This window comes from Antrostomus carolinensis, unplaced genomic scaffold (assembly GCF_000700745.2).
Source record: "Antrostomus carolinensis isolate BGI_N321 unplaced genomic scaffold, ASM70074v2 scaffold29472, whole genome shotgun sequence".
NCBI lineage: Eukaryota > Metazoa > Chordata > Aves > Caprimulgiformes > Caprimulgidae > Antrostomus > Antrostomus carolinensis.
In genome coordinates, this window is record NW_010302188.1 from 48,881 (window position 1) to 61,625 (window position 12,745).

Consider the following 12,745-nt stretch of genomic DNA (forward strand, 5'->3'; position numbering starts at 1 on the left):
AAGCTTTTGGGTGACAACCCAGTGGTTAGCTATGCAGCAGTACCATTCCCAAAGGATTAACAGGAATGTGTATCATGTGGGGCTCTGCATGCCCTAGTAAAATATTGATTATCTGCTAGCAGGAGGCACTTCATTTATTTTAACTCAGTTACTCTTCTGCAGCGAGGAGAATAAACATGCCTCTTGCAAACTGTTCAGTGACAATGTAATCTGTTCCAGGCAATGATTTCACACCCACCATTCAAAGCTTCACACACAGCTGTACTCAGACAATACAACTTCAAGGGGATAGTACCGTAAAATGAACAAGTCATTTTGTGCCTACGCCAAGAAAAACAGGCAAAGTCCTGTTTGAATCCCAGTAACTTCTAGTGCTCACAGCCACTTTCTGAACCAGGGCACTTTCTGAAAAAAAGGTACAGATTGGCAGCCTCCAGCCGAGCCCAGGGCTCTCCCTTTAAAATGGAAACTGTCCTGCAGTTAAGTTTATTCTCACTGTCTGGCACTGTAACCTTCTCAAATGGATGCTCAGCTTCTGCCTCTACAAAAAAGATTCTAGAAAACCTGTATTTTCTACTGATAGTCTAAAATATGTCTAAATGGGGAATTAAAGTCCAGTTTTAATTGCATTGAATAGTGCAAAACTATCTTCGCTCTAATATTACTGGGCCATTTCCTAAGGACATGAAAGTTTTGTTATCAGATTTGTTATCAAAGCTTCTACATCTCAACAAGTTCTGTGAAAAAATTACAGCTAGATGGAGAAGAGAAACCCATGCCAGCTGCCATCCCTGGAAAGTCTGCAGCCACCTGGCTCTCATGTACCAACCGATCCAGACAACTCAGAATCAGCTGGAGGGAGGACACGTGCTGCCTTCTGTCCATGCAGAGTTAAAGGCAAGGGAAGAGAGCTGAGGGCACAGAGCACAAATCTATGGGGCAAAGCAAGGAGTCTACTTATAAGCCTACTCATCATAGCCATAGGAAAAGGATCCAGGATTATTGCAGAAGGGGAACGAGATGTAAAGCAAGGGAAGCAGGCTTCCTTGCTCGCTGAACAGTATTTCTGCACTGCAGCAATGGCTGGCGCCCCTCATCAAGCTTCCTCCTGCCAAGCACGATATAGACAGAGCATCTGCATCAAGCCTGCAAAACTCTGAGCATAAAGATCAACCCCTTATATTTTCATAGGTTTTCAAACTCCAATGAAAGGTAAAAAAACCTCTCTGTAACAACACATTTCCTAAAGCTAAAGATGTAAATGTACAAAGAGATGATTTTCAGAAAGAAACGTGACCCGAAATCACTTACTTGGACAACATGAATACACTCCAAGAATTGCTTATTAATTTAAACAGATGCCTATAGTGACATAGGCTAGCAGTGACCTAAACAACGCTTCTAACGGAAACCTGAAGTGTTTTCAACATTTTTTTTTTCCTAAAATACAGTTCCAAATCTGGACTTCCAAATTGGGTCAAGCCTACCACAACAGTTTTTTCTGAAAATATATAGAAAAGGAACAAAGTCATATTTAAGGAGAAGTATTTAAGTTAATATACTTTTCCATCCATCACTGTAAATAAGCACAGAAAAACTATTTGAAATAGGTTACTGCAGCCTTAAAATTTTTAAAACTTGTTAAAGCTGCTTTTACTAAACTTTACTGAGTCTATAGAAAAGAATTGTATCACTCAGCTGTACACATTCTGCCTGAGTTCATGCCGTGGATTACAATAACAACGCTATAATTACAATGACTGATGCACACAGATTTCTGGCTCTATATCCAGCCTTTGAAAAGACATTGGAATTGTGATTGTATAAAAGACACTGGGCACCTACTGAACACCAGCTACAAACAAGTACAGCAATTACTAACCCACACATTAGTTACTGACCTGACCTCCCTCTCCTCACATATCCTGCACCCGCTGAAACATTTAAGCATTTTGAACACCAGATTTTTCATATGTCTGCTGCAAAGTAGGCTTTCAATAACTACCACCACACCTTTCTACCGCTGTAACATATTACCATCATTCTAAGTAACAAACAGCCCTTGCCCCAACCCCTTTAAATCTGTCAATCTCTTGATTGTCCTGACAATCTCTTCTAAAAAGGCTTGGTATGTAATGGGTATTTTTGGCCTGCATATGTTGATTTAAATTTCCATTTGATTATGGGGTAGAAAATTTCATAAGTTTTAAGAGTTGTAAACTTAAAAAAGATCTATAAATGCAAAAAATGAAGATGGGTGTGTAAAAGACCAGTGCTGCATATACTTCTAAATTACTCTCTCCTCATCCAGCATAAGGTGAGCTTTGACATCTCCTAATGAAATGACACATTGATTTCAGTACTGAATGCTCTTCTGCCATCGATCTGGCCACTTCCTTCATCTCCTCCTGATATTCCAAGGCAATTAAAACAACCACCTTAACACAGGCAAGAGAGAAAGCAGTATCAACTCTAAGGCCCAACAGCATATTATCTGCTGAATCACAGACATGGTGATAAAATTTAAACAGTGGCACTGTTAAAACTGTGACATTTATCACGTTGCGCTATCTATTTTTAAGTACAGTATTTGTTGAAGCTCCTAAAATTAGAAGGGAACACACTGCAAATACCATGGTAACTGCTTGGCATGGTAAATCAAGGTCCTTAAGGCTCCCACACAGACTTACAGCTATTGTGACTAGAGTTACCCAAATGGCACCTAAGCATACTTACTACTTACCAAGCAGCAATGTTACCTTGGATTAAACTAAGAATAAAGCCAAGGGCTTACTCGCTCAAAATAGCACCAAGATTTTTCTGACGTTAATGAGTAGCTCAAAACTACTTTAAAAATAATTTTGTTTGTACTGTGCATTGTTAAGACAAAGCTGGGCTGATTTAAGCCTGATTTTAAAACACAAACACATTTCAGTTTGCAGAGAGCTCCCCACAAGAAGTTTAGGAAAAAACAAGGAAGAAAAAAAAAAAAGGCAAAGGGAGAGAAGGGACAATGGAAGAGTCTACACATTAAAGGACATAAAGATGTTTCAGGTTGAATGAGATCATCCAGAATCTTCAGAAAAATGCTTGCTCAATTTCTTGTCTCCATTTTGTTTTACCACATGTTCAATGATACATTGAGGGTATGGTTTCCTTATTCAATAAAAGTAGGATGGAATAATACATTCTTCAGCCTTCTAAGAGTAGTTGATATCTAAAGAATTGTGCCTCCAGCCTTTCTTTCAATTCACACATGGATACATTTCTCATCTTGAAAGCAGATAATCCCCCAAATTGTTGTTACATTGATTTTCCAGAATTAAAAGGGAAGACCGATAATGTCAAAGACAAGAGACAGACAACTAACTACCTTTAACCTTTGTTGGTCAAACACCAGGAGCAGGTCATAGCAATAGGTCACAGGAAGTTTGCTTAGTAGTTTATACAAACTTCACTCTTTCATATTACAAAGAATTTTGAAAGTATGTCTATTGGCCAGGAACAAAAGTCTCAGAGTTAAAGATTTTCCTTTCTGTTTAGCTTTCTCTAGAAACATCAATACAAAAGTGTTCACAGAGCAGACAATTTACATATACACCAGTAAAACAGATGAAATGGACAGGTGTGCACTACATACATTGGTAAAGACATCAACCCTCCAGACAGATACACACAACGCTGCGTGGAAATAAAACCATCACACATTACAGGTGGTGTGGGAATGCACACTGACAGAGAAGATACAGCTGTCGAAGCACGGTTCATACAAACAGGCAAAATGGGGCTGAAAGTCCTTGTAAGAGCACTTACAAGTAAAACTTCTCTTCCCAAACAGGGTTCAGATTCCCAAAAATTGTTTTTGTCCTCTTCTTTGTTTTACCCACTTGGACAGTTACATACGGATCGCTGGACCCAGTCTTGTCTTTGGCTTGCAGACCCTGAGCACACACCACTGGAAGGAAAAGAAAAAGGTTACCACCACCATGCAATAAGACAATGTGTCCACACACCACGTAATGCAGCAGCTCAGAATGGCCAGAGAAACAGGAATATCACTCTTGAGAGCTTTTCTGATGAGCCTCAGCTTATAGTGCACTGCAGTGCCGGGGGTAGGATTATCTCCACCTGCTACCTGTAAACTGAGCAGAAAGAGGCATAGGTAAGAGAAGATCTTCCTCTCCATTCTCTCTGGCTTCACACCAACTCTCTCTGACCTTAGGCTCCCAAGCAAGGTCAAGAGAACCCATGCTGTTCTCACTCACCTGTGATGGTGATCTTTGCTGACCATTTTGAGGTCCCGTCAAGCACACTCTGCTTCACTGTCTTCATCTGCTGAGCATGTGTCATTTTGCTCTCACAGAACACATCTCTGATCAAGTCAAAGATCTCTGGCTTGTTCCGCTCCCGGATTTTCATGCGATCCTTCATGGCCATGATGAAATTCTGCGTTCGGTCTTCAGCTCCATGCTTCGAGCTCTTCTCCGCTGCTCCTGTGCACCAGAAAGTACACAATGTTCATCAGAAACAGACAAACACAAAGTCATGCTTCACTGAATCTGGACAGCAGGATCAAAGCCATGAGTTATCCTCCACATGATGGCTCTCGCTATTGACTTTTACAGTCAGACCTCCCCCATTTCAGCATGCAAGAGAACCTGGACCACCGGGAGCTGGGAGGGGATAATGGAAGGAGAGTGCCCAGATCCCTCTATAACCTGGGAGAAAGTTGCTCTCCTGACAACAGGCCCGAGTTTAATACCCTTGCAGCTGAGGAAGACCCAGAAATTAGGTTCTTACTTTAAGAGCAGACATCTGCATGCCCCTTCTTCTCATCACCTCACTCTAAATAAATAAATCCCTGCTTGGGCAAGTGCTAAGAAGAGGACACAGGACCTCCATTACAAACAGTATCTATGCACTTTTCTCAATGCTGCACCTCAGCACCATGGAAGAGCAGAAGTTCAGACAGGCCAACACGGTCAGCATTTCCCACCAATGTGTGCCACATTGACTTTGGCACAGTTGCTCCACAATCTACATCCCATTCTTCTACCTGGAACCACCCTGTCTGGGATCAAGCATCAAGCTGGAGGCATTCAAGGTGGCTCTCTGGATCTCACTGTGTTTTATCAGTTGTATGAAAACAACTCAAAAAATCCATTCTTAGAATCACATAGGCACAGTACCTATAAAAAAATACCTAAAAGGACCCAAACTTTTCGCTATCAAATTTGTTACATCAAAAGCGTGGGGCACTAGTATACGGTATCTAGCAGCTGGAAACACAAGAGTTTGGCATAGGGTCTGTGCTACATAGACGTTTAACTGCATCAGGAAAAAGAGAGGCTTCTAGTCACTTGCATTAACTCCTAAAAAATGTAAATGTTCATAGAGCTATGAGATAAAATGCTCCCACAATCAACTACTCCCCACTCAATTTTGACAGCCATGTTTGCAGTCAAAATTCAGCCACTGACTATTGTGTCACATACGAGGCATGCGTTAATGAAAACACTGACGTGAGCTAACAGGGCAGACAGCCCAGGGTGTGAAACAAAGAGCAGGAACCCAAAATTGCACTGTCTCTCTACGTGCAGTCTGCAGCATTTTTCAGATACGATCTTAAAAAGATTAAGTTAAACCAATACAAAAGTCCTGTGAACACATTCGGTCACAATAATTCTGTTTAGTTTAATATGCTTTTGCTTATTTTTCTTCTCTGGGATAGTTTAATTAAAGTAAGCTTTGTCCGAGAAAAATTACCTTTATCCAAGTGTTCACCAAATATTAAATTACCTTAAAACCAGGTATTCGAGCACACACAAGTGTGTGCAAAGGGAGCCATCAATCACAAAGATACAGAAAACTTTCCTTCTAGAAGAAGTGGGCAAATATGATATCTGGAGCACCTTTAATATAGGACATTGCAGTTTTGCATATGAAACAGTTTCAGCAGGTAGTGACCAAATATTAATAAAGTTCTATGAAAACACACACATAAAGGACCCCCAGCAGTACAACATAACAGGCAACCTTGTTAAGCAGGCTTGACAGGGTGCCCAGTGACTAACGCTGCCTAAAGACATCCATTTCTAGGGCCTTCAATCCAACACCTTTCACCGTTACTAAATTCACTTCAATAAAGAAACAAAACTCAATTATAACTTCCACCATCCAAACCAAAAAAGAATAAAAATACAGTTTAGAACAGCCTGTGACTGCTGAAGTTTCAGAAGTTCATTAAGGACACTGCATACCAAGGCATGCTATTAAAGACTGGAGTATAAAACAAGCCATAACTTCGCATTACCTGATAATTATTTTTTCATTTTGCTTGCTAGAGGCTTGATGTTCACTGTTTCATTTAGTACAATAAAATATATATGCCCCAGAGTTTCCTATTGTTGGCTCAAGATGAAATGAAATCAAAATACTGGAATTAATTACACAGTCCCTGCTGTCTCTACTCACAGGTGATGAAGAACTAGCACTACCCAAAGTGATGTCTTGTATCAGGCACTCATCCAGCTGTAGACCCAACATTTATTAAAGCAATATGAAACCAAAATGATACCAGGGGCTACACTTTGAACTTCAGATAAGAAGTGCTGTTCAGCTTTAACAGAACAGGGTCTTCTAGGGATGAATCCATCCAAGAGCACTGGGGGAGCTGGTGGAGGAACTTGCCAAGACACTCTCCATCATTTATCAACAGTCCTGGCTAATAGGGAAGGTCCCAGAAGATCGGAGGCTGGCCAGTGTGACGTCCATCTACAAGAAGGGCCAGAAGGAGGATCCAGGGAACTACAGACCTGTCAGCCCGACCTCGGTACCGGGGAAGATCATGGAGCATCTTGAGTGTGCTCACGTGGCACATGCAGGACAACCAGGGAATCAGGCCCAGCCAGCACGGGTTCATGAAAGGCAGGTCCTGCTAGACCAACCTGATCTCCTTCTATGACCAAGTGACCCACGTGGTGGATGAGGGTAGGGCTGTGGGTGTTGCCTACCTGGACTTTAGCAAGGCCTTTCACACTGTCTCCTACAGCGTTCTCCTAGAGAAGCTGTCGGCTCAAGCCTTAGACAGGTGCACTCTTTGCTGGGTAAAAAACTGGCTGCACGGCCAAGCCCAGAGAGTTGTGGTGAATGGATCTAAATCCACTTGGTGACCGGTCACAATTGGTGTTCCCCACGGCTCAGTTTTGGGGCCAGCTCTGTTTAACATCTTTATCAATGACATGGATAAGGGGATTGAGTGCACCCTCAGTAAGTTTGCAGATGACACCAAGCTGGGTGGGAGTGTTGATCTGCTGGAGGGTAGGAAGGCTCTACAGAGGGGTCTGGACAGGCTGGATCAATGGGCCAAAGTCAACTGTATGAGGTTTAACAAGGCCAAGTGCCGGGTCCTGCACTTGGGTCACAACAACCCCGTGCAACGCTACAGGCCTGGAGAGGAGTGGCTGGAGAGCTGCTCAGAAGTAAAGGACCTGGGGGTGTTGGTTGACAGTGGCTGAGCATGAGCCAGCAGTGAGCCCAGGTGGCCAAGAAGGGCCAACAGCATCCTGGCCCGAATCATCAATAGGGTGGCCAGTAGGACCCCGGAAAAGATCCTCCCACTGTACTGGGCACTGGTGAGGCCGCACCCCAAATCCTGTGTTCAGTTTTGGGTCCCTCACTCCAAGAAGGACGTGGAGGTGCTGGAGTGTGTCCAGAGAAGGGCAACGGAGCTGGGGAAGGGTCTGGAGCACAAGTGTGATGAGCAGCAGCTGAGGGAACTGGGGTTGGTGAGCCTGGAGAAAAGGAGGCTGAGGGGAGACCTCATCGCCCTCTACAACTGCCTGAAAGGAGGGTGGAGAGAGGTGGGGGTCGGTCTCCTCTCCCAAATAACAAGTGACAGGACAAGAGGGAACGGCCTTAAGTTGTGCCAAGGGAGGTTTAGGTTGGATATTAGGAAAAAATTCTTCACTGAAAGGGCTGTCAAGTATTGGAACAGGCTGCCCAGGGCAGTGGTGCAGTCCCCATCCCTGGAGGTATTTAAAGGATGCATAGATGTGGTATTTGGGGACACACTTTAGTGGTGAACTTGGCAGTGCTGGGTTTACGGTTGGACTAGATGATCTGAATGGTCTTTTCCAACCAAACTATTCTATGATTCTAAGGTGGACTCTACACAGTATATACAGAGTTACAAAAAATTATTGGGAAATCAGGAAAGGCCAAACCAAACAACTTGCCTTTCCTAGTTGGAATTCTGAAATCTATAGTGATCCAAAGAAACCATCCCTGCCCTGATCCTTCTGACTTTAAGGAAATTAAGAACCAAATTTAAACAATTAAGAGTTCATCTTTTAAGCATTAAGAGTTCATGTTGTGCATGAGCAGAGTGTTCTACTTCATAAACTTTTTCTAAATAAATTACTCGCCAGGCAGCTTGCAAATATAAATGTTTCACTGTTCATCACTGAGCTGGGACAGGAGTTATCACAATTCTGGGGTGGCATGGTCTGCATCATTGCCTTAATGCAAGCACAGCAGGAGCATCAAATGATGCTTCAGAACACAAACTTGGACAAGTGGAGGAATTCTAGCTAAAAACATCTTTAACAACCCCACCACCTCCAGAAAATTGCATAGTGCATTTAGCCCTCTGCAAGCCTAGCAGCAGCGTGGGGCACCCTGGGTTGCAGGGTGTGCAAGCCATGCCACATAGACCTCTACAGAGTCCTCTCTTCAGTCACCTCTAAGGCTTGTCTCTGACTCCTGACTTTCAGAGGAAATCCTGCACCTCCATCCATGGTGCTCCCTCACTCCTCCCAGATTATTTATCCAGGTAAGAAGGCTCCATTATTCCTTCTCTGGGAAAGGTCTCTCTCTCCCTGCAGAGCTTGCACCTGAACTGCAGTGCAAAAGTCAGAATCAGACAAACATCTTACTTAACAATACAGACTAACAAAGAACAGACAAACCCTCTGTCTCAACATCATACTCTTTCTTCATTTTAACACTTGTTAGTATAAAACCACCAGAACCTCCAAAACAACCATTTGGGGACTAATCACGTATAACATATGGTTATAAAACCCAAAGCATGTCATGATACTGGATGGCAGAAGATGCTGTTCCTGCTGTTGGACTTGGATTGTATTTAGTCAGTTGCAAAAAGAAGGTCTTGTCCAGTGGATCAGTTTTTCAAGTAGCCCTGTAAATGGCAACAGAAAGGCACAGGAATGTACAAATACTGTGTACAGTATCATTCAAATGCCACTGGAATTTCCTTCTCTCTCTCTAGACTGATTTATGAGTCAATTCATGACTGAAAACAGAAAGCAAATAAGTCTATATTGGGAATTGTATTGATACAGTTATTAGTAAACTGCCAGTGTTGTTATCTTATGCTTTAATAGGAAAAAGTCAAGAAAGCAACACTGGCAGGATAGAAGACAGCTGTTCAGTAGGCGGATAATGCTTAGAAATGATATATTCCTGAAACTTAAAATAGATATTCAAGTTTCAAATAAAGGTATCCTTCCTTTTTCTGCGCAAATATTTTCCTACATAGGATTCTGGAAGCAAATAAGCTTTCATCATCATGCTGTCTAATCATCATTCAACCCAGAAGCCAAGATGATTATCACAAGAGTGACTTAATGGGTCTCACTAACAGTCCACTCACTGAGCCAGTCCCTGAAATCAGAATGCAACACTCTCAAGTTTCTCTTCCAAAAAGCAAGAAACACACCTGACTTCCAGTCCCGACTCAAAAAGCACTGAATAACTCCAGAGGTGAAGGAAGACACCAGTAGCCAAAACCGCACCAAAAGCAGGGCATTCAGTAACGCAGCCCTGATACTCATGGGAAATTCTCCCAGATTTGTTGCTCCAGCACACCATAAAGAAGCACTAATAAGGACATATGGCTAGTCACACTCACAACACAGATTTCATGTTCAACAGTAGTTTGAAGCTTGAGATCTCACACCAGTGTGCATGCTATGGGGATACCTCCATTCATTTGCAGCCAAATAAGAAAGGAAGTGTACCCGTGCAGAGATTTCAAGTACTTCCAGGAATAGCAAAAGGCATCTTCCCTTTAGCAAGTAGTTATAAGCTTATAATAAAAAGGTAATAGTCTTATCATCAGAATATATCTTCTAAGTACCTACAACAGAGAAACATCCTCTCAGAGAAACAACCTGGTGCCAACAGAGCCATAAACCAGATGGCTGCAGTACATACGCCACAACTGATTCCAGTTTACTGCACTTCAGACATTGCCAATTCAAGGAACATCCCTGCTGAATCAGTCTGCAAATGTTTTTTGTTTCAAATTGCAACAAAGCATTGCTGAATTCGAGCATTTCATCACTGGATTCCCACACATTTGTTGACTGTATGAGATACTCAGTTTCTTAAAAATATAGAAGGAAAGAAAAAAAAAACCCTTCGGCAGAAATAACCAAACTTAATTCAAACAGACCTGGGGAAAGAGATCCTTTTATTTCCCTCAGAAAGGTGCTGAAGGATAGCAGATGGATAAACAGCACATTCTGATTCTAAGGAATAAAACCCCAAGTGCCTACTCAAAATTTCAAGGTATAGGCAATGGAACTGTATTTGCGACCAGCCTGAAAATTCATTTTACTCCAATGCAACATTTTCTGGAAGACTTACACAGTCTAAGTGAAGATATATCCTAAGGCATCAAGGTATAGTCAATAGAATTGTATTTGTTACCAGCCTGAAAACTCATTTTACTCCAATGCAACATTTCCTAGAAGCCCTAAATAGACCTAAGTGGAGATATGTCCTGAGAATGTTTTTGTTGTTGTTGGTTTTTCGGGGGGTTTTGGTGTGGGGTTTTTTTGTTGTTTGTTTTTTGTTTTGTTTTGTTTTTTTTAAACCAATAGCAATAATAAAGCTTCTGTTAGGAAGAAACCCCTCTTGAGTTCCGTATACAAGAAAGTTCAGTCTTTAATTTACTGGATCTTTAAACTGTTGCTTGTCTCTGAGAAACCCCATTTTTCATTTCTCAAGCACAGCCTATGTTATTCAAACATATATAAAAATTAATTTAATCTTCTCATTTTCTTCTGGCCTGGTGGGTTCCAGTTAGAAGGAATTTAGCATGAGCATGCCAAAGCAAAGAACACAGTTGCATGAAAAAGCCTTTTAACAGATTTCTAGTATTGATAACATTTGTTTTCCCAACTCAGCAGCACATCCATATATTGGCCTCACCATTTCCATCTCCCAGCACTATTCTTCCTCTGCCTTCTCTGTCTTTTAATTACATAACTGCCATCTTCAGTTTCCTTTACATCTCTACCCCAGGTAGTGATACCCACCACACTCACACTGGGTACCCTCACAGACCCCTGGCTCATAGTCCCTCCATCTTTCCTGTTCTGAAGCTGGGCAGCTGTCAAGTAACTCAGTAAGTAAAGTTTTTGTTCAGTTGGGTTTTACCTTTCTATGTGCTTCACAAGTTTTGAGCCCAGTGTACTCTCAGTTATTACCTCTCTGTTTCTTTTAACTGTGGTTGCTGAAGTATCTTGCGTTTACTGTTTGAAAGGAAATGTGCAAAGCAAACATCTGTAATCCTGTGAATAAAATAACAAGTTCTCATCTAATGCTTTGCCATATATGAAAAGTAGATGGATGGAAAGTTGTTTCCAGTTGTTGTTTCTATTCTATAGAAAAGCACTGGCTATTGCCATCACCATATCTCACAGCCCATTGCATAAGCTTACTTAATTCCAACCAGAGATTAGAAAACCTGCCCTCATGGTTATTCTCCAGAGGCTGTTCCACAGACTCCCTGCTCTCATCACTGAAGTTGTCTTCTACTTCCACCTTTAATTTCCTTACAGCAAATTTATTCCATTTTTTCTTTTGCAAATGGTAAGCTTAAACAGACCATCTTCCTCCCTGCTGCTTATCTCCCTCTTCCCCAACATAGTTCAAGCATAAACAGGTTCAAACAAGGATTAAACCAATTCACAGAGCCATCACTGCCAGCTATCAAACATAGCATCTACTGCTCAGAAAATCTTTAAGCCATGGATAGTTGCAAGAGTAAACCAGTCACTGGAGCTCTACACACACGTCTTACACCTCCACTTTGGGCTTCACAATTTCCCTTTAGAAACAGTCTATTGGGACAAACCTAGTATGGCTATTTTTACTTTTTTGAAACAGCATCGTTCCTGTCCTCCTCCTGTCCCACACTACCAAGCCGCTTTTGAAAGATTAACTCATACTATCCTCTCTCGAGACATTTTCATATTTTCCTTATTACCACAGAATACTCTCCAGTATCCATCCCAGTCTGAAGTCTCCTTTCTTGAACATTGTGGTGGTTTGGGTGGATTCACCCTTATGGCTTGTACCTTGCAGCCAGACACAGCCTGCTCTATCACCATCCCCCCCACCTTGCCCAGGGAGTGGGGGAGAGAACTGGAAGGAAAGTAGGGGAGAGAATTGGAAGGAAAGGACATAGCCACAGCTGTCCTCTGCAGGAATGAATTTCCTCTTAGTCATTAGCTATTTCTTAAATTTAGTTTTCTTCTATTTTCTACTTCATGACCTCTGCTCTGTACAATAGCTTTGTACCTGTTTCCTTGATGCTGCTGGTGTGAACCTAATTTTCCTCTGCTCTCTATAGCATTTGCCCCATGCTGAGATATCACAACTCTATTGTAACATTATAACATCTTGGACAGATGTCCAAGATACATCTGAA

General features: G+C 42.0%; 1 protein-coding gene across 1 annotated transcript in view; it reads right to left on the reverse strand.

Annotated features, from left to right (window-relative positions):
* The window catches only part of LOC104521661 (protein unc-13 homolog B), a gene marked incomplete at its 3' end in the record, with an annotated part of 82,721 nt that overhangs the window by 46,838 nt on the left and 23,138 nt on the right, over positions 1–12,745 (reverse strand). Inside the window, exons 8-9 of the mRNA XM_029083957.1 lie at positions 4,266–4,493; positions 3,814–3,955 (exon numbers count right to left, since the gene is read on the reverse strand). Of these exons, the coding sequence (XP_028939790.1) occupies positions 3,814–3,955; positions 4,266–4,493 (370 nt within the window). The remainder of the gene's footprint in view (positions 1–3,813; positions 3,956–4,265; positions 4,494–12,745) is intronic.